Source organism: Mycetomoellerius zeteki, unplaced genomic scaffold (assembly GCF_001594055.1).
Source record: "Mycetomoellerius zeteki isolate Tzet28-1 unplaced genomic scaffold, Tzet1.0 scaffold135, whole genome shotgun sequence".
Lineage (NCBI taxonomy): Eukaryota > Metazoa > Arthropoda > Insecta > Hymenoptera > Formicidae > Mycetomoellerius > Mycetomoellerius zeteki.
In genome coordinates this window covers 211,496-235,183 of record NW_017256287.1, presented here as the reverse complement: position 1 = coordinate 235,183, position 23,688 = coordinate 211,496, and the positions used below count along the sequence as shown (strand labels likewise).

At 37.7% G+C, this 23,688-nt stretch overlaps 1 protein-coding gene across 4 annotated transcripts in view; it reads right to left on the bottom strand.

Annotated features, from left to right (window-relative positions):
* Eip74EF (Ecdysone-induced protein E74) overlaps positions 1-23,688 on the bottom strand; it is a 226,048-nt gene that overhangs the window by 50,857 nt on the left and 151,503 nt on the right. The window contains exon 1 of one of the 4 annotated variants that reach the window (XM_018462072.1): positions 21,205-22,625. The exons of the other annotated variants lie outside the window; for them this stretch is intronic. Within the exon in view, the coding sequence (XP_018317574.1) occupies positions 21,205-21,541 (337 nt within the window). The 5' untranslated portion in view covers positions 21,542-22,625. Of the gene's footprint in view, positions 1-21,204; positions 22,626-23,688 lie in introns of those variants that run through there. 4 annotated transcript variants of the gene reach the window in all.

Here is a 23,688-nt window from a genome sequence, read left to right as displayed (position 1 = left end):
ACCATTACCATGTCCTGGTTTTCATAGTTTCTAAAAGGCCAAGACTCGTTTTGCTCGCCCGTGAAGTATCATTCTGATCTGATGGCTAAATTATATGCACTGCGCGCAATTTTAATTACCATAACGAGACCATCAAAATTAAGCATGAAATTATCATTAAAACAAGGGAAGTGTTGTACAGAAAAATCTAACGCATCGATTCAAATACAGTATATAGACGTGACTTTTTTAAATATTCATATATCGAAATAAAATATATAATTGTTTATCATTAATGTCATTTATTCTAAGAATAAAATTAATTACTCATACGTTTATATGTATTTCCTACATATTTTTATAATATATTGCATATACGATTATTACTATTCTGTAAGATCGTAAAATATTATTTCGCAACATTCTTTAGCCTCTGGAAGGCGGGAGTCTGTTTCTAAAATTTTACAGCTTTTCCTTGAGTAACATTTAAGTATTATAAATCATTATTTCATTGCATCATTTGTTTCAAAATATGACACTGCTTCAACGCTACTAAAATGATTTTCTCGTCCTGCAAAGGTTAAACAATTATACTAGATACATATTATTTTCATTTGTTATTAATATGGAAAATAGAATAAAAAATTTGAAGCCTTCCAGGTACATACATGCGATAATTATGCGATAATTATTAGGAATATTTATTTTAAAAGCTATAAACAATATTTTTGCGATCAAGAGCAATCAAAAGTTAAAAATTTATCGAATGCTAATTCCCTAACCTCAACAATAGTTTTTTTTAGTTGCCGACGTCGAATAATGACGAAACGGGTTTTATGTCGGGCTTGCATGACTGTATACGTTTCTCAAGTATGTGCATACACACATGTATGCGAGCGCAAGCAGCAAGCAGTACGTAAGGTAAGGTCAGCGTTTGGACGGGCCACGCAACTTTCTCGCGCACGCACGCACGCACGCACGCACACACACACACACACGCGCGCGCGCGCGCGCGCGCACACGCGCGCGCGCGCACATACGCACGTCCCGGTGCGGCGTGGCCGACATTGCGTAACGGTAACGACTCTCTCTTTCTAAGTGACATCACGTGCGTCCGACACGCGGCAGAAGCGATGGCTCTTTTACATGTGAGAAGCACGTAGGTGCGTATGAACGCATATATCTACACACGCGAGCAAGGAGTGAGGATACATGTCCACACTGGACAACCGCGTTGCGTCGAAAAAGGAGGCGAGCCACGTTATCTCGCGCGTCTTGTTGAAATCCGGATTCGCCAGTCTTTCACCATCGACAATCACGCAAAAAGGCCCAAAGACGGATCCCGAAGTATATTATGATGAGTGCCGACAGAAAACGCATGTGTTTTCGCTCACGCTTCACCCGGAAAGAGTTACCTGACTTTTTTTACGTTATCTGGGGTGTTTTTACAAATTAAAAATCATTCTATTAAATATCATATTATTAATCGTATTATTAATTATATATATTATTGATTGTTCTACAACGAGTTCAAATATTAGTATTTCAAATCGTTATGTATACATCTAGATTTACTCGATATTTCTTAAAAAAGATTAAAGAGACGTAAAAAAATAGATATGGATTCCTGCTTGATCAATAAAGAAAAATAAAAAACTACGACTGATAACGTTTTTGACCTCAGCGGATTTGCACCGATTTAGAATTTGATTAATGACGTATGCTTTACTATTAGTAATCCAACCCAGGTCGGTGTAAATCCGCTCGGACCAAAAAACCGCTAAGTCACTTTCTTGCTGTTGGGGTATAAAAATCGCTATTTCTAAATTAAACGATGTTCCGCGCACACACAAATGGATATATTTAAAAAATAATAATTGTACAGTATCGAAAGCTACATATAAAACAACCTGTAAATATAGTTGATAATATCGATTCTTTGCCGGAAGCAACTATCATTAGTATTAACAGAGCGTAACCGTCATAGTTTCGCAGTGCGTGTGAAACGCATACAACGACACGCTCGAGCACAGCAGGTGCTTATACGGTCTCGTGCTCGCCTGTGGTGTTTTCTTTTGCAAGAAAATGAAAAATATATTCAGCGTAAAAGTTATAATTCCCCTTTTTAAGTAGAATCTTAAAGAAAAATAATTTATCTTTTTTTCTATCTATAAGACGTAAAAAAATCGTAAACACCATATCATTCGAATTCTATATCATATCTTATTTATTTCGTTACGTGTGTGTGTATCTTTTTAAAAAATTTACTAAAACGTTGTTAAAATTTACTTCTCAAAAAATACGATTTTAATTCAGCTCCAGATTATAATAAAATATTCTGCATCACACGAAATCAGTATAACCCATTGAAAATCACACTGCATATTTATTAGCATTGAATACTGTCTTACATTATTAATTCCATGCTATTTTTATGATCTTTTTTTTTACTCATTTCATGTCTCTTATCGGTTTTATAGAAATATAATTAGCACAGTATCTCTGCCCCTCTGTCTTAATAACGTAGCATTTCATAAAGCAATGATACAAAATGTTATTTCTCTCACCGATTACGCGTATCTATGATTAAAATGTGCATGTAAATGCATGTAGTGCAAACTGCAATTAAAGCGAGATCGATCATCTCACGTTTCCGCATGCTATCGTCGGCGCGCGTTTAATCACACAATTATCGGACGACGGCATATGTCATTACGTAATTTAGCGATCGTTTATCGCTTTGTATATTGATGAAGCAACTTCTTTATATCCGCAAGATTCACTCAATCCTTTCCGCGTGTAATCAAATGAATCATTCTACAAGAGTGTATAAGATAAATCTCTCGTTTTAAGAAATGAATTGTCTTTGAAGATATTTAATACGAAATTTAGCTTCTCTCTTTACATATTATAGTATTTTTATACGCATTGTTATAAAAAAAAAGAATTAGTATATGGAGGTGTAATATTTAGAATATGGAGGCTTAAATCCCTAGAAAAAATGTATACAGTTTTCCTAGATGCCCATGCAGTTACTGTTTAATATTACTGCATTCTCATTGTAACAATACTACGTAAAAAATGGACAACTTGACAGAATTTTATTCAATGACTCTGAAGCAGTTTTCTTGAGAAAAAATATGTGCAATTTGAGTAGGCACCTGCCCAATTGACCAGTATTAATAGATTATTATTAGTTAAAATACTGCGTAATCCATTTATTGCAAATGTCCTTTTTGTTCAATAAATGGGTTCATATTTTACAAACATTTTGTGCGCAGTAACTGTAGGCAAAGCGTTACAACTTGATTGAGATTCTAAATAGTTTTATTTCTCAGTTATTAAGAAAAGTTAATATAACTGTCGATATAATTGCTTAAAAAATACATGAAATTTCTACCAGGGATTTAGAGTTATTAAATATTTATTTAAACTCTTTATTTTCTTGCTCAAATTTCACATATTTATTCAATTAATTTCATCAGAAGAACATAAGAATTGATACGTGATGAAGTTACCTATCGAAAATTAAATAACGTGACATTACAGAGTTGAGAGAATTTAAATCGATCGCGTGACTTCTGCGAACGTATTTCGATAAAAGCAGATAAGGAAAAAACGTAAATGCGTTAAGTGATATTATAATGGCCGGAAAGAAGCGCGATCGTTATGACGATGGCGCAAGAACAAAAGTGAGCCATTCCATTGCAACGGCGCGCGATCGATATCGACGAATACAATCCGACACTAATCGAGGTCATTAAAGCATTACAAGCGTGTTGATTTACAAGCGGTGTCAATTTGATGTTTGCCAGAATTCTGTTAGAGTTGGAAAGAGGTGTTGCATTAAATTGAGAGAGAGAGAGAGAGAGAGAGAGAGAAAGTCGCGTAATAAAACAAATATTTCACGAATAAAATCGGTAAACATTGAACATAAAATAATACATACAAAAAATATGCTCGTACGTAGCTTAACGAACATGTGACATTCTTTAAATTAATCACGGGTGATAATAAAATCATTAATGTACGAATTGTAAATAAATTAAATTTTTCTAATTCGTATTTCATAATTAATAATACAAATTTACATTAATTGTTAAAAGTACTAAAAATAAAAATTAAAAATTTTATTTTATATACCTTTTGTTACATAGGCAAAGTTTCCACTTCCAATTTATATAATTTCAATTATACAATATGATATGTGTGAATACATCATATAGTAAATATGAAAAAAGCAAAGTGCCGGTAAGTATTTTTCTCTTGTCTTAATTAATCTTAAAGTGCAAGTGATGAATAGAATTAAACAAAGAAAGCTCTGAAAAAAAACAGGAAATAAAAAAATAGCTACACAATAGCAGTAGTGATTGCCGAATGACGGCATTTTGATTCATCGAAACAATAGCGAATTGGCTGATCGATAAATCTGACGCTAATTAACGACATTAATTCGCCTGACACGCTGACACAATTCATCGATGTGAAGGAGCCATTATAGTGGCGCTAGCTTAGCGTCTCTCACATTAACGGATTGCCAAAGCCGGAAGTTTCGATAGCGGAAACGGCAAGCGGCGCGTGGCTATGTGAGCGACCCACTTCGTCCACCTCCGACGAAACCGAGAGTGCCTCGGGAACATGCGTGCGTTTTACGTGTATACGTGTGATTGCATACAACAACGTGTGTAGGTGAGCGTTTCGCACGAAAGAAGCCTGGTTATCGCGCACGAAGAGCTATCGAGTTGTGTCGGCATTCTTCTCTCTCTTTCTCCCACTAATTCCTACCCTTCCTTCACGCTTAGTCTGCTAAGTACATTTAAATTTTCAATTAACTTCCTGGCATCGTTTAATTCGTCTCCTAGTAATTAACTCATTTTATCTCCAGTAACATTCAATTTGAGAGAAGTAGAGGAGACGTGCAATTACATTTGTTAAATTTCACTGAGAATCTGTTATCGATGGTATGGAGATATTTACAAAATAAAATTATCGGTATCAATACGAAAATTATAAATTCTTTCCCGTGTAAAATTCTTTATATATTTTACTTATATTGTTAGATATTTCCGTATTGTTGTACTACGTAATATAGGGATGACACTTTGACAATTCTTGAGAGAAAGATTTGTTAATGGATGAGCTACATTTTACTTTTGCGTTGCCATCGCTCCGTGACACTTTCTTTCCACATTCAAGGAAGAAATGATGGTGTGCCGGCAATGACCCATTTTCACAACTGAATAGCTGCTCTTGTCAAGGAGTAAGCATTCTCCATTGTCCTGAAGAAGCGTCTACACGCGAACGTATATTCGAACAAAGTGCGTACGCCCATTTCCCTTCGCTGGGTGAAAAAGGAAACTGACACACAAACGGCCAGGCAATAATAAATGGTGATACATTAAACGTTTCTTCCGCAACAGAGGCGAAAAACGAAACGATACAAAAAAAATGCAAAGTGAAACCAGAAGTAGACACTTTTAACTTTTGCGTCGATCTAACTTTCAATGTAAAATGTTTCACGTTTTTCTCGGCAGCAATCTTAAATTTGCTTGAAATTTAATTCCGTACAAAAAAATCGGTAAATATCAACTTCATTTATATAGAAAATAAAATTTTTTTTTAAATAATTAACCCTCCCGAGCTAAAAATATGTAACACAGTTTGACTAAAGAGCATTAATTAATTTTAAATTGACAAAACTCTTATAAAAAAGAATGTGAGTGTGATAAATTTTGTATAAATACAAAATTCATTTTAATAACAGTAATTTCACATTTGCGAATGTAACATAAAGAATATAATTGAATGAGTCCAACAGACGTATCGTTAATTCCGGAAAATTGATAAAAAAGTATAAGTTTGCATACTTGGCTCATTTCTATAACATTAAAAATAATAGCTCACATTTTTAACCATCAATTCCTGAGGTGTGTCTTTTAGAATTGACATTGTTGAATATTATGTATTCATAAAAGATCCAACCATTTCGATCGAACCCATGTTACCGTAACGTGTCTTGCGTAAAAGAAATGAAAGGTGAAAGGATCGAAGAAGAATGCGAGGGTGTAGGGACGGGGCCAGACGGCGAAAGCGAGGGAAAAGACGAGAGGGAAGATCTCGTAGGAGGCATATATTTTAAAGGGATTCACGATGGTCGGATGAATTCTTTCTCACGGGGGTGGGCAACCCAATCCTTCCCCTCTCATTAGGGCGTAAAATCGGGATCCTGCGCGCCGGGATGTACCGTTAAACGAGCACGTTGGATTGCAAGAAACTGGGTTATCCATTCCTACAGGATCCCGATGCCCCACTCTAACGGTACCGACTGGTAGAATTCCGAGCAGGTAAAAGGGCGAAAGGAGCACGTAGTGCAACCCTTGAATCTTGTCTCATTCTGTTTTCTCTCTTTTTTTGTAAAGTAACGTTTTCTGACATTTATTTCTTCGAAAAGAGAGCTTTTCCCAATGGAAAACCCTTTTCTAAAACTTTCTCTGTAACTGAAGATAGTTTATGGCAAACTGCAGTTATATAGCAATCAAAGGTACATCAAACTTCTACTGTGACTTTTTCACATTGTTTTTTAGAAGCTTAAGCAAAAATGTTTGATTTAAGACATATATTTATACTTATAGTTTAGTGATAAAAGTTGCTCAGGTTGCTCTTCATTAAGTGTAAATAGGTAAGATATCTAACTACCGTATCGAATCTATATTAATTACTTCTTCTCAAAGAAATATATTTTCACACGCAATCTTTTCTTAATAAAAGGATGAACCAACACACACACACGCGCACACATTAAAAAAAGATATACATCATCTCATTTTCAAATTAAATAAATTTATGCAATTATAGCCAACGTATAATATCAATATTTACTTGTTGAAAAGCAGAATAATTTTAATGAAAAGCAATCGCGTTGCTTATGCAAGACAAAACGATATCTGTTCGGAAAGGGTTAAATGTTACATGCAATCACCGTTATCAATGTCGTTTCTCTTCCTGAGAGAAGTCGTTACTCTCTCAGGCACAAAAGAAGTGTCTCTTCGTCCGTTCGGAAAATTTCGATTGATCGGCAAGTTTAATTAATCGAGCAACACAACGTCTCTGAAATCGTTGTTTCTCGCAAAGGACTCGTTACGTAAAATGACAGCATAGGAATCTAATTTCTCAATTGCGTAACTCCGACCGTGTGCGTTGCTCCGCGATATTTGATGAACTTTCTTTTTCTTCGCTTCTCCCTTCTCCACGCTCCTGTTTCACCGAGCTTCTATATTCTTCTACCTCTGGGCTGGTCTGAGCATTCCGTGATCCCTGGTCAATCTTGCGCCGTCTATTGGCGAACGAGAATTGCGACAATTCGCTGTAAAGGTCACTGGCCAGTTCACAAATTACCGGTCCGTTAATTCGCGCACAAACGAGGATTACCAGAGGAGGAATGTAGAAGGGTGTCAAGGACGGACATCGGGAATGACGATCGCGACGATAATCATGACAATCACAACGATGACGACAACGACGACGACAACGACGACAATGATGATGCAGCGTCGTTTTCTTGGTGAATACGGAAGAGTCCGAATGCCGGGATTGTTTGTCGTTTCCATTGGAAAATATTATAGTATCCTCATTGCTGTCGCACCAGAGGACCGTGCTACATTGTGCAACACGAGCCGCTCGTAACGGCCGCCCAGTATAAAACGCGTGTATTACATAATGTTAATCGTGTCGCGGCATCGTCGTCGTCGGCCTCCGCGCGATGATATAATAACGCGGGCACGAGCTCATCGCGGTATCATCGGCCGTTAGATTTTTTTTCCTCATCAAGCCGTCCATCGTGCGTGCGTGCGTACGAATACGAAATGAGCAGGTCAGTCGTGACGTAGGAAGCAATTATGACAGTAGGCCATGGTTAAACATAATATTTTTCTGTGATAAAAATAATAGTCGTCTCACACACACACACACACACACACAGAGAGAGAGAGAGAGAGAGAGAGAGAGAGAGAGAGAGAGAGAGAAACAGCACGGATAGTAATCGAGTTAATTCCACTTGTCATTTTTCGTAAATGCAAATAATCCTTCGAAATATTCTTATACATGTTTTATTATTATTATTATTATTATTATTTTATTATTATTATAATAGACGTTCTAGACATATTATATGTAGACGTCAATAAAGTAATTACTATTATTATTGAAGAACCTGATAAAATTGATCGTAAAAGCTTACAGAAATCTCTAAATTTGAAACGCTAATTATCCATTTATTCCTCCAAGCATTGAGGTTGCACGAAAAAAAGATATTTCACTACGGAAGAATATTTTAATGTTAAATAATGTAATTATCGCATTCACGCGACAATTACATTATTTAACAATGCCTTCATAATTAATACACGTTTTTATTCTTCCCATCTCTCCTTTTATAACGTGACCAAAAACTCGACCCAAGTCATATCAGGCTGCAACGTGCAGGCGCAGCGCACCCGGTACCGGAATGCATCTGACGACCCTTTACACCCTCTCGTCATTCCCTTCATCGCATCGCATCGGATCCTTCAGAAACCGAACAAAAAGCGAGAGCGCAATTACACGGTTTGCCCGTCACGCGCCTCTCCGAGAGGGAGGGGAGGACTATACCCTACGCCTCGTTGCTATAATAGTCTAGGCGGCTCTAGCGTAGGCTCGCCTAGCCCACAACGCGCTCTACTATGTAGGTCAGGGCTGGTGCATTCAGCGACGCGCGCTGCTCTTCCTCTATGCACCGTTCGCGTACCTACCACACACACGGCTCTCGTCTATCCGCGCTCTGTCTAACGGGTGTCGAAAGAATCTATCGATCGAATTGCCGTTCCTTTTTTTTCCAAAACCTCCAACGTCGATCCACAATTCATAAAACTATAATACTGTTAAACTTATAAGTCAAATTATATATAATTTGAATTATTTTTAATCATTTCTATATGCCGCCTCTGCTTCTACTCAATATGTCGTTAATTTAATTAAAACAATAAAGTTAAACATTTAAATATATCAAGAAATAAAATAGGCTAATGGGAAGTAGCGTTGTAATATGTGCGCATATATTATAAAAAATAAATTTGGTCGTATTTAAACGATTACATTATAAAAACACATCAAATATATGATTGACATTATAATAATAATACATCAAATATAACCAAAATTAATCGTTTAAATGCGATCAAGTTTACTTTTTATAATATATGCGCACATCAGATTACAACACTGATTCCCATATTTTACTATTTATAATATTTATTTCTCGGGAATTTGTTTTCTTTGTTATTATTTTTTAAATATTTCAAGAAAATGTATTAAATTTGACTTTTTACTTTATTTTTATGATACTAAGTGCATATGTTAAAATTAAAAATGAAACTTTGAAACTAACTACAGAAATGAAGCGATTTACATTTTAACACGCACGAAAGTTAAAAATAACATACGTACGATAGTAACGGCGCGCAATCATATTTCTGAAATAAATTCATTTAAAGAATACGTATTAGTTTAACATCTAATTTTGACCGTCAAATGGCACTTCTCGTATTTAGGTGATGCACTCTGCGCATAAGCGATATCTTATTTCCAAACTTATTAATAAAAATAACAAAATGCTATAATTTAACTCAAGAAATTGATTTACCATTGTTCCTTTGACATCTAATAGTGTTGATGAAATACCACGAGTCCCGACAAATACGGATTGAACGGCATTCTTGTACTGTAGTGAGACCTTTCGGAACGTTGTTAATTCTTGCTAATTTTCATACAAGCTTTCTCTCGGATAATTGCGGGACTACGTACAATTTGCGAGACTACGCGCGTTGCATTCGGTTTCTTGCGAGTTACAAACGAAAGTTGAACAATATTTGAATAAAATTGAGAGAGCAAGTCATAAATTTACAAATCATAAATTTACGATTTTATGTGCTACAAACATCGAGAAAAAAGACAACATGCTGACAATCTCAAAATCTGCAATACTAAGTGTTCAAGAGAATTTTTAATTTATAATTTTTTTATATTAATATAAATTGGTAATAATATAAATTGGTAAATATAAATTGGTTTACACAATATAAATTGGTGGTTGCAAAAAATATGACGGCCTCGTGGGAAATTGGATTTTTCACGCAACACGAATCTCTTGTTAGCGAGGAAAATTTTCCAACATTTTGTATTTTCTGTCGATTCATCGACACGTGAAATCTTATTTTGCAAAACGCTCGCAAAATCATGAGTATGCGTCCAATGAATTGCCACTTGTAATTTTCCAGCGTTGATTCACTAAAAAAAATCCTTTCGTAACGAATTTGTGCCCCGCGGCATGTATCGAAACAGTTGTGAAAAACAAAAGCGCGAATTCGTACAACTTGCTCGGAAACGGTTGATTTCGTTCGTTTTATTCCGACGCATTATTACTGCTCTATCGATCAGTCGACATATAAAATTTGATGCGCGTTGGAAATTAATTGCGCGTCCGTCGGCTGATTATTTTCCACTCGTGATTGCAACCACTAGTTGGTAATTAATGCTTGTGGGATATATCGATCGCTCTACAGGGTGTCCTTTCAAACGCAGATAGTACTGATAGTACTGTTAATTAGCCGCTCTGTGTACATTGGAAGAACAATCGATCTATAGGATGTTCGATTGTCAAGAACGATCCACAATCGATATGAAGATGTCCTATAGGCTCGCAATATCGATCGATGCAATCGTTGAATGTTCAGCTCGTGATTTGAGTGGCCGAGTGGAACAGGATATTGCACGTTAATAAGAATCGCGAAGATATATTTCTTGCCTTTACGGTTATCAAGTTATCATCACCACGTACGTCACATGACAGTGATACACTACTGAATACATTATACGGTCTGAATACATTATACGTACGCGTGATGAAAATCGCATGCATTTTGTGTCAAAATGAACATAATAAATGAAGCTTGTTCAAAGAGTACATTTGTCTCTTGCATTAAAAGATATGTGAACCTCCTTGGTTCCATTTTTTTTGGACTTAAAACTGAAGAGGTCAAGTACACTTGTGTAGAGTGACGTCGCGAGATTTACAGATACCGACAATTTTTCTTTAGATTAAAAAAAGTAATGCTCAGATTTATCTTAAGAATGCAATAATCATATTATATACATATTCTTGAGAAGAGATTATATTCTCTCGCGGGAATTTAATTTGAGACCTCGACCTTTCGCGTAATGATTCAGTTTCGAGAGATTTTAATTTGGATTAATGCGGATTAATGAAGAATAAGATGCCGTTGCGAGATATGCAGCTGCTTGGAACATTCTTAATAAGGTTTATATATGTACATACAGCATATTCTAAATATTCCTCGTACCCAAAACGTTCGTTTTTACAGCTTCCTCCACGTGAGTGTCGAATTTCAATGATTCGAGAGGCGTAAATAAGAGAGTTCCGCTCGGTCGAATGTAGGCGCACGCGTCTCGAGGTACACACAAACATAAAGTTTACGTTTCAACATGCCCCTTGTTTCTTTCAGAGGATTTTTTTTCCTCCCACAGGAAGGAGGGGTGGAAACCGATAGCTGCGAGACTTAAACTTAACCGTAAATCTCTCCGACGCTAAACTGTGATTCTTAATCCTTAAATACGCGAATTTATTTCGATGTTTGAGGTAAAACCGTTACAAACTCGGGGCAAGATTCATACGCAGAGAGAAACAACGAAAATTTAAACGTTGTTATCGGGAATTATCACATACAAGATATATATTGCACTGATATTGGAGATCCATTCGAGAATTAAAAACTTGAAAGTTTATAGCTGTCACTTTAAAACTGCATCTATGATATTTTTTTTCTGATCGAATAGTTTAGTCTCAAGGGATGCGAAATCGTGTTGTCATCGGTAATTATTTTGTTCCCCCGTGAACCACATCGCGTTCTCATGGCTGATGGTGCGTGCCAAGATCGTGGCACGGCCTCATAAGCGGGACACCCGGTAGACGAAGGTAAGCGTCGTCGTGCCAACGTTCCAATAACCACCCGAGAGCGCAAGGACAGTCTACCCCAGTTTTCCTATTGCGACCGCCTACAGCCTACACCACGTCGTCCTTCAGCCCCTCTGCGCCCACTGCTCCCGCGCGCGCTCGTCACCCTGCGACCACCCCCTCTCTGTCCCCCGACCCCGGCGACTCCCTCCATCTCGGTACCCGTTCCTATTCTCGTGGACACACTCTCTTCCGGGCCGATCGGCGTGGAAAATGCCGCGGGAAATCGATCCCGACCGGACGGAGCGGAAATTCGTGAGGCGTGAGACCGGGGTAAAAGGGTGCAGGACCGAGAAAAGGGCGAGCGAGGGTGATCATCGTCCCTCTTCTTCTTGGTCAAAGACGCAGGAAGAAGTTCTTGGTTTCAAGGAGGAGAGAAAAAGAGGCGTCGGAGCGGTCGACATTGTCTTCCCTTGGAGACTATAAAAAAGGAATCTTCGCGAAGGTTGTAAAGACAACGGTCGGTGGCGCTGCTTAGTGGAGTAAGAAAGGTGGAACAGAGGCGCAGGCAGAAGTTAGACTACGTATCGAGAAAAAGCAGCCGCGGAGAATCACAGGAGCCGGCGAGCTTTTTTTCGGTGAGCAGAGGAAAGAGATGACGCCCGGATAAAAAAAAAGAGAGAGAAAGTTCGGAGAGGGTAAGCTCCTCCTTCTCTTCGCCGCGACCGAGGGCGGCGCGAGGGAAATTAAGCGTGCAACGAAGAACGGTCGCGGGAGGGTCCGGATGTAGGTCAGTTTCGCGAACGCATTCGGGGATAATTTTAAATCGGTCGCGCGCACCTGAGACCCGCGCGGCCTCCGTTATTGACACCCTCTTGATCGCGTCTCTCATTTTCTCGTGACTCGAGAGCTGTATATTATTTTTTATAAAAACTGTGTGACGGTTTTACGGGATTAAGTTGCTTAATTACACTGCTATCTAGACACTGACGTAGATAAACACCAATGGATAATCGAATATAAATATCTACGTGAATTTGAACCTTTAGATACATGGAAACTATATAGTGGCGCTGAAACAGTGTTATATTTTGAGAGGCAAGGAATACAATAAATTATAATAAATTTTACTCAACAACTGTAAAATTTTTTAAATAGACCTCCGCCCTTTAAAAATTAATTAACAGATAAAATAATATAGTCAATGTTGCAAATTTGCGAATGAAACTTCCTACGTATGCACCACCAATTATAAATCCCCAACTTTCAATTTTCAACTTTCCACATTCGCCTTCATGCAGCTCTTACAAAGTTTTACGCTGCCAACTTTCATCTCGCAAGTCACAACCATTGACTTTCAAATCTCAATCTCGTTGTTCGTATCTTGCGTTATCATTACAAACAATCTAGAAACGAGCGTATCTCGGGGAAACATCTTGGATCACTCTTTTATATTTAATTACTTGTAAGGGAACATTGTGAAGTGTCAAATTCTGATTTTAATGAAATAAATCAGCCATAATATTAAATATATAAGTTATGTAAATAGATATGTTATATATTTATATATATGTATATATATATACGTATGGGTTATGTAAATAGATAAATTTAGAAAATATCATTTGCGGCCCAAAAACGGTTTTAAGAGATAAAGTCAACCCTCATGTGTAAAGCAGTTTTTAGCTTTTTTCGTTTTATCTCAAAAATTATTCAAAAAGATTTTACAATAAAATTACCTCTATTCATCCAAGTCAATAAAATAATTATTAAAAAAATTTTTTTGAAAAAATTTGTATAAATAATAATTTTATTGTAAAACTTTTGTATAAAACCCACTTTAGAGAGACAATCTACAATTCGCAACTAAATTCAAAATAATTCTACTTATAATTTTATCATATCATATCTACATAATTTTGTCACGTATCTTAACTGTAAATGTTTATCCTGATATATATTTTGCATATGTGTGAATTTTACTTTTTTGAATGTTTTCTATGTTACACGATACGCAAAATTATAAACAGAATTCTGTTCCAAATTTAGTCGCGAATTATAAATCGTCTGGTTTGTGGGTTTAAAACATTTTTTGATAGCTTGAAATTTTTAAGATCCTTTCTAAAAAAGGAGATGCAAGTCTCCTTTCTAAAAAAGGAGATGCAAGTCGATAGTCGAATATATCGAAATATTGTTGCCTCTTTTCGGTGATGCCGATTGGTTCTCTCGCTGCGCTTACTTCGTGAGCAGCTGTCATCATCGCGGAGATCGCATGTATTAAATGTATGTGGTTAATAGTTAATAGTTAATTGTAAAAATGAAAATTTTGTTACTATAGTAAATATTATAATTCATAATTCATAATTATAGTCTCTCGGTCTTTCCTGTTAACCTATACTAACCTCCGCTGGAGATTAGTAAGAAATTTTATGTTAAATAGAATTGTTTAAAAGTATTCAATTTAAATCTTTCCCAAAAAAAGCTATCGCATAGTCAGTATCAAAATAAACATATAAACATATTTAAGATATAAACAGATATTTAACACATATTAATCCTAACTTTTTTCCTCCCTCCCTGTTCTTCCTGTTTTATTATTTGCTTATATATTGGTCCTTAACAATGGCGTGCGCGAAGCGTACGCTTGTTATGTTCTAGTACATATAATATAAACAAAAAAAAACTGAAAACAGCTTTACACATGAAAGGTGATTTCAACCCTTAAAACCGTTTTAGACCGCAATCGACATTTTCTATAAAATTCATTTATTTTATTTAGTAACATATATATATATACACACACACATACAAAATTTCATTAAAATCAAAATTTGACACTTCGCGATGTTCCTTGTTAACATGTGTAAAGAGTACTTAGTGGTATCAAGTATTTAAAAAAATTTTAAGTATTATTAAATAACAAATTTCTATATAGTAAATATAATTCGCCGTGTGTCTCGTCAAACTAGTATTAAGTTCTTAATACTAGTTCTCTCCAGGAAGTGAATTTAATACCGGCAAAAGTACGTCATTCGTGGCACGGACGGAGGAAAGTTTCGCAATGCTCGAATATAGGACACACTTATCCTTTCTAAAAACGACAAAACGACGCGACGCGTTGTTTTGTAGAAGCAGCGATACTTGAATCGCATCGAAACTGACAGTTGATTCGCCGAAGGAGAGAAATCGTGTATTCTTCTCGGCGATACGACGCGACGCGACACGCGATACACCACCACCGTTTGGAATTCGTAGAGCAGACAAAATAAGCCGACGAAGCGAGCAAGCTGCGGTGTACGCAGGAGGGTGCACACAGACAGGAAGCGAGTCCTTCCTTCCTTGGCGGGCCAATATCCTGAATCACAATGAGCTCGCGCGCTTCCTCGAACCATTAGCTATTTAAATACAAGCGCCGACGGCCATTCCGTCTTCGCCGTAGTTGCCAGCGGCGAACGGCGCGGATGTTCTCCAATAATAATATTCCCGATATGGTCATAACGAGTATTGGATATTGTTTGAGTATATTGGATATATATGTTTGACTAACAATATTCTATAAACGATTATTATGGTGTAGACATCAATTTAATCTTCCGAAGATGACGTTGAACCCACTCAATATAAATTTCTCTGTCAAAAATGTCAAATAACAAAATTAATTTTTTTTTATGTTATAATGAAAATTAAATTAATATTTTTTAACAAAGATTTATAATTGAGTAGGTTCAAATCTAGAACAAATTTGGAAAATCTTATCAAATTCTTATTAAACTAAACTTAGTCCTTCCTTTTTTTTTATACGAGATACACCGTTTTGGTTTCTTGAAATTAATTAGTGTCTTTTAATTAACATAAATTAAATGGGTCTTACAAATATTCAACGACGGTAACTCTGTTACAAACTTTAGTTTCGAAGGCTTAAATAAATGATATTCATGTATCACCCACACAATGTTACACGACGTCATCATTTTTATACAAACTGTCTAGAATGAATGGATCACAGTAGTGAGAAGGGTAGATTAAAGAAACAAAAAAATCTCGATTATCAAAAGGCTGCGTTAATGTTAAAAAAGAGAGAGACAATGTCCTCATCACGTTTTACAAAATGAGGCGACAAACGAACGGCATCTATCATCAGAGCATTCTCGAGACTATATCAGGTTAACGACATCATCCGGCGATCTTCAGGGCGTGTCCGGACTCGTTTTCTTTTTTTTTCTCCTGCCATAGACTGCTAAGAGAAAAAGGGGATGAGGCAGAGAGAGATAGAGCTAAATCCCGTGCAGTCGCTGATTAACCCTACGGTCGACAGACGCTGCTTTTCCCCCGGGAGGCGATCGAAGCGTCTTCATTTCCTGATTAACTCGCCGAGCCGCTCTCGCAGCTTGTACGTTCCGAGAGAGGAGCGCAGCCGGAAGTAATCCGTCTTTCTCTCCGTGCATTCTCGCGATCGAGAGGAAGAGAGAAAAGCGTGACGCGAGAGGAAGAGACGCGCCGAAAGAGAGAGAGAGAGAGAGAGAGAGAGAGAGAGAAGAATGGCTGACTCGAATTCACTTGGAGTGATTTAAAGGCTGGAATTGTCTTTTCCCCTTGTTCTTCTACCGTCTACCTTTCCCGCTTCCTCGTTTGCCATTACGCGTCCTCATCCTCCGCCGCCTTCTATATCGAATTCCTCGCGTCGCGAGGACTCTACTGTCTGTACTTTCAATCATGCTTAACAGAATGACAATCGATTCTGCGGCTACGCATGCCAGATTTCTGGCAACATTCGTTCATAAAGATATAAACACAAAGCCCCCCAATCAGTATACTAAGACAATCTCTTGAAAACTTTGTAAGTCGATATTAACGTGCATTCATATCCGATAAGTTAATCTTAAAATGCAAAAAATATAATAACAAGCAAAAATTATTACGCCTACATCTTGAAAAAATTTTGAAGATTTATTTAAAAAAAATAATTTTCAAAAAAAATTTTTCAAACCGATACAATTCTTAATGCAATCTTCGCAGTTATTAATATCACGTGACATTATTCGCAATACTGTTTTAATTCTGCGTAAATGCTTTATAACATATTACATTAATCATGATACATTATTTGCATTTTAAAATTATGTATGACACTTCTAAAAGTCTAAGTAACGACGATTAATTACGTTATTGAAATAATTTTTTAAAAATATTCGTAATATTCGTAAAATAGAAGCTTTATTAAAATAATAATAGACAAACTGGAATTAATATAAGCAACACCTTAACCATTCGAAATCGAAGCTGTCGCGTCGATGTTATTATACCGAGCACTTTCGTAACTCGCACCGGGTGGTGATCCGTAATTTCACTTTATCTGATTACGTGGCCGACTTATCGCTTGAGTACCCCGCGCGAAGAGCGCGATAAAATAATTTCTGCCGATCTTCTCCCTGTGCGTTTTCTTCCTCTACGCACACTTTTTACGCGTACGATAACAATTTTATCTGATAACACCATTACATTTCGCCGAATCGAGGGGACACTCGTTCATCCGAATTCGTTAACCAGAGCAGGAAGTACATGATGACTTTCGCGGAAACTGCCGAGACGACCTCGACTAACGTGCGATTAATTTGCATTCTCTGTGAAGGTCAAATTCTCTTACAGAGAACGTTGAATGTATCATCATCCAATTAGATATGATTTCAAATAGCGCTCCCTGAGAAATTTATTTTATTTTTCTTGCTTCACTTTATGTGCTTTTCTTTTTGTTATTGTTTGGGAGCACTGTAACATGATCAGAAATCAAAAGATAAATCAATGTGAGATCATTCGATAATGTAATGCCAATGGTTTTAATAAAAAAAAAATGTAACACAAATTAACAGAAGCTGATATGAACAAAGAATAGTATAGATAAGTAATCTGCCATTTATTTCGTCTGACGCGCGTTACACGAAGCCAGCATTTTGATTGCATGATTCGAAGATACATATGTTTTCGGATGTGCAAAATGCGTCGATACTTTAGTTACAATAATCAAAGGATATATTTTCGAAAGGCAAGACTACACTGGAGCGAGGCATATTTAAAGATAACCATAACTTTGCAATAACAATCGAATATGCAACTGACTATTCGAACGACTATTCGAACGATTTTTTTTTCCAAATATTCCGGGCTGCTAAAAGTGTCGAAGTACTATTTCATTTGTGCGTTTCTGTCATACGACAAATGTGTGCAGGGGTGCTATTCTGTAACTGTCTTTACACGTCTATCGACAGTTGTCGGTGTCGTTGCGCAGATATTTTATATGGTGCAAAAATTTGCGCAACGACAACTGTCGATAGGTCTGTAAAACAGTTACAGAATAGCGCCCCAGGACAGAGAAAGCCTCGGATCTTTCTATCCTATAGTCTATTACATAGCTAATCAACAGATTTGAAAAAAGGTTGTTGTACGATAAAAACGCACAAATGAAATAATAGTCTAACAAACGATAACAAAAGCGAGTTTCGCTATTTACAAATAACAAACGAGAAATGTTTATCACACATATTGACTATTATTACCTTTGTTCTTCGTATTTACAAAATACATTTTCATAACTAAGAAAGACACTGTAGCATAAAAACTATCTCAAATTCGAAATACATTGTAATAATGTGTGTTTAATTATGATTTCAAACAAGTGTGTTAGATATGTTTAAAGCACCAAAATTTAATTAAGATTCGAAATTATAATGTGTAAAAAATTTCTGTAGAAATAAAGAATTTTAGGGAAGAACGTTAATATAGAAAGTGTGCGATAGTATAAAAAAATATTGATAAAAACATTCGTTAAATAAAAATGCAATGAATTGCATCGAAGGATACATTAAATTACAGCGTTCGATAGCAATTGGTGTGCTGGGTATTATCCGATCAATTAAATACAAAAGTTTATTTGAATCAAGATTACCTGATTTGTGAAAGTTCCGAAAGGTTTGGTGTTTATTGGTGTGTGTGTGTGTGTGTGTGTTTATTTGAAAAAAAAGACTAAAACTAGCGGAAAACTAAATTGTTGAACAACTTCATGCCGTTACTTTCATTGAATTTAACCCTTTCTCAGGAAAAGAGTTAACAAAGGTCTGAACGGTATTTTTTCTATAAAACTTTCATTTTTAAACAAAAAAAGCGAAAGACTAAAGTAAAAATGTACCTAAAATATTTTATAAATAGTTGCTTTTTCTCTTTTTATGTATATAAGCAATATGTCAGCATGTTAAGACTTCTTTCTTGTTATTCTTGAAAGCTCGATCATCACTATTGTAAAATACAAATAAAGCGTGTCAGAATCTTAATGATTAACCGACAAAGTGTATTCTTCTTTTTACTTTCTTTCTTTTCCTCAAAAAAAAAAAAAAAAAAATATGTAACATTCTTTGGGATTCCCAAAACAGCAAATCCCGCTGAGAGAAAATTCACCATTTAAATTAGGGATATAGACAGACACTCTAAAATTGAAAAGTGGACTTAAAAATATATATTCTCCGAAAGACATTTCTTTTAGGTTTATTTTTACTTTAAAAACATCTACGAAGAAACTCTGTCATTTTATGTGTATTATCTTCTAAAAATTAATAATGAGTCGAGATGAAATAATATAATACGAGGTAGAAAAAAAATAAGACAAAATATTAATATTACAACATAGTATAACAATTTCAAAATGTAAGCAATTAGAAATTAGATTGAAAAATCTCTCAATATGGCATACTCAAACTTTCTTTTATTTTAAATGCCATAACTTTTTTATCAATAAAGATATATACATCTGCTCGTTACTATTATATCCCTTACTATCTGGCGTTTTAACTAAAAAGAATTTGTCATAATATTCATTTTCATGTGATTGATTTTTACATAATAATAGGATGTTGCAAACGTGATGAAACGCACATTGTAGGATTTATTGCTATAAAAAATCTAAAGAAAGTCTTAAAAAACCCAGAAACAATGCAACAGATTGAGATTTTATTTTTTCGAAATTGCTTATACAGCTGTAAGCCCCGGTAGAGCCGAGAAATAATAAATCTCAAAGGAAGAACTCATCAAACATGAGTCGAGATGTGTTATACATAAACGATACGCGAGACTTTAATTTCGTTGGGGTTGGGGCAGGTCACAAGGTATTATCTAGGCCCGAGAGAATGAGAGAGAGAGAGAGAGAGAGAATGAGAAGAAAAATAAAAAGAGAAGGAAAAAGTAGCCTCGCGGAGTGATAACGATTGCGGAGCAGATTACGCGAAACGGGTCGACGAATATCTCCATTCGTCGCCGCTACAGTCGCCGTCGCCGCTTCACGAAACGACCTTCGGCTTGCGTAATATTTTTATCGGCCGAAATTACGCACTGGCCCGGCGAATGCGTGCGCACTTCGGATCATACGTTCGGACGAGCACGTCGATCGAAAAGCAATAAAATACGAACGACACAATAATTCGTTTTCACATCGGTCAAATTCGCTATTGGAAATACGACAAGAGGAAGAGAGAAAAAGAGAGACAAAAGTATTTCATAGGATATAGGGCGCGTTTAATAAGCAAATAGCCATTTTTATTGAAAACAGCTTCGCTTTTCATCTAATTCAAAGTGAACAAATAAAAAATACGTCAAGTTGCCGTCATTAGTTACCTTATCGCGGAAATGACACATTGTAACAATCATGAATTGCGAACGAGTTGCTCTTATATGATAACATGAGAAAATTGTTTCCGTCAGATAGGTGTCGAAATAGGCAAGTACTCTGGTTAATGTATGATGAAAATGTCCACTCTAAAAATATAAAAGTATTATTGTAGGTAATAATTACACAACAGTCTTAACTTTTAAATCAATTCGTTGAGTAAGCCAAAACAGCTGATTTGCCTAAAGTGTTACACCTTGTGGAAAACTAGAAGGAGAAAAACTAGAAAAATTTGTCGTGACACTAATATTTCCAAATTTTTAGAATTCGAGAACAAGTACTCTCCTTCTCTCTCCCTTTTCTTTCTTCGATAGAAAAAAAACGAACAATATAAGTATATTTGATCCAAATCCTAAAATAACACTTAGCATCCAGACAGGTTTCTGCCTGTCGAGACACATGAGAAAAACTTTGTTGGATGATAATAGAAAGAGACGCGGATGGGGGGAGGGGAAAATATCGACCACAACCAAGTCTACATCGATCATGATTCAGATCATCATAACTAACTCACGGTATCGTCTCATGAGGTTCTTCTTGTAGGGTTTGGTGCCAGGCGGCCTGGACCGCGACCTCGTGCCGCCACCACCGCCGTCCTTTGTTTGTTGATTGTTATCGGAGCAGGAGTCGTCGGAGTCCTCGGAGCAAGTCCGATCCTCCCGCTCCTGGCTGTACTCGGACGCGGTGGCGAAGCATCCCCGCAGCCTAAGTGCGGCCGCCTCGTTCCCGTAGTCGTCGACGGGCAGCAGATCCTTCCGCTCCCGCTGTTCCTGCTCGTCCTTGTCCTCCCTGCTGAGCTCCGCGTAGTCGCCGACGCGTACGCTCAGATCCAACGGTTGATCCTCGAGCATGATTATCACCCTGGTGATATCGCGGCGCGAACAAGCGCGTTCCTTCTGTCTTCTTCTCGGTTTTTCGAGATCCCTTCGGCGATCGGCGGATCCTCCGCCACCAATCCACCTCCACCCTTCGCACTACCAGGACACTTGATGCGACATTCCGCGCGATTCCTTATCCTTCCTCGGTAATCCCGAACCAAACGGCGCACTTGTCTCGAATTTTAAAAATTCGACATTGCACTTGGCGGGGATCCTCCGCCCACGCCGGCGCGCACAACAAATGTCCTTCGAAACGAGCCTCGAACCTCCTCCTTTCTCAGAAGGTGTTTGTCCTCTCACTCCCGGAAAACGGGCGCGAGAATGACCGGCGCGGGGCGCGTTTCGCGCGTTACACTTCCATTAACGCTTACCGGGGGGTAAAGAAAGCAGGAACCGGGGAACGGAGAAACGGTAGGTAGAGACGGACGTGGAAACGAATGTAAGATTTTAATCGGTTTAATATCTGACACGCTTCACAAAAGTGCCAAAAGTGCCAGGCTGTCAACAAAGCGGCCTGGTGCTAGGGATTCTTGAAAGAAGAATGTACTTGAATGAAGATCGCGCGAAGGAAACAGGACGGAGAGATGTTCGCGGCGAGAAAGAGATCCGAATTCCACGACCTTTTCCGGGATGTCAAGAGAGGCACGTTTCCAATGGCTCAACCCGTTCGCTGTCAAAGCACTCTCACCTCTCTCGCGGAACGTTCAGCGTAAGCCGACGGAGCTGATGCCAGCTCTCGATGGTCGACCGGCTGAAGGAAGAAAAAAAAAAGACTGTTTCACGGTCGCGCGAAAGAGGAGATCGTTCACTCGGCGGTAATTCGTCGGCTTGATCCACGTTTTTCACTACTATCCGCGAACGATACTTGTGCTACTATACTACTACCACGCGGTATCACTCTGTCCCCGACTCTGTCGTCGACGTATCCGTTATCGTTGCCCCCGAAAAAGGGGAGAAGATGAGATACGAAGAAAGAAGAAAGGGAAATAGATGCGGTGACGCGATTGACCTGCCGTGGAGCGTAACCGCGTTCGCCTGCACCGTGGCTACGGTCGCCGGTGGCACACTGACTGACTCGGAACGGGGTAGCCCGCTAGTCCAGAGTCTCGTTCACTCTCCAGACTCTCACACTCCGACTCGACTCCACTCCACCAGTCCACCGCCGGACTCGGGCTCTCGCCTCTCACTCGCGCCTAAGCGTACCGCAGCTCGGTCGTCTCCGCCGTTCAGCTTCGGAGGCGCTCGGTTCGTCCGTTCGACGCTCACGAAGAAGAGGCCCCAGTCGGCGATGAGGCGCGACGACGATCGCACGTATGTACGCCGGCGAAAATTACCCCATTACACGTCTGTGTCTGTCTGGCGCGACACATTGCGCGGGATATGCGTGCGGATGCGTAGCCTACCGCAATGTCAAATCCCGTGACGCCCTCCCTGCGCGCAACTCCCGCGCTCTCGACGCTGGACGGCGCGCGGTCGCGCCGGTTCGACCTCTAATAATAAATGTCTCTCTCTCTCTCTCTCTCTCTCTCCCCTCTCTCTCTTTTTCCTCGTTTACTCTTTCGGTTCTATCGTCATCGCAAGGGAAAGCTATTTTTCCGTCTATTGGGATAGGACGCACAAACTCGGCTGGGTGCTGACGTACCCGTGCCTTGCGTGACATTAACCTTCGATCGTCAACGTCGGGAAATACGAGTAGTTTTGGATCTCAAAATAAGCTCGAATAAAACAAGTGAGACAAATAACGGAGGCACTTATGTTCTACGAGATAAAACATCTGGCGCGTAAAATATTGGAATAAAATGACAGATTGAAATATTAATTAAATATATGTATATTAATATCAATTGCAAATATAACAAATAGCTCATGCGACGTGTACAAATATAATACATATATAGAAACATATTTACATTGTTTTGTATTGAAATACATGTTACAAGTTTTGAAAACTTTATTTTTAAATTAGAATATAATTGATAAAAATTAGCAGTAAAAATATTAAGTGTTGTATCACAACAATTTTAAAAGATACATAAAATTCTATTTATCATGAGAAGTTATATATTCCTTCAATAAAATGCTCCAAATAATATTATTATTATATCGTTTATAAGCTATCT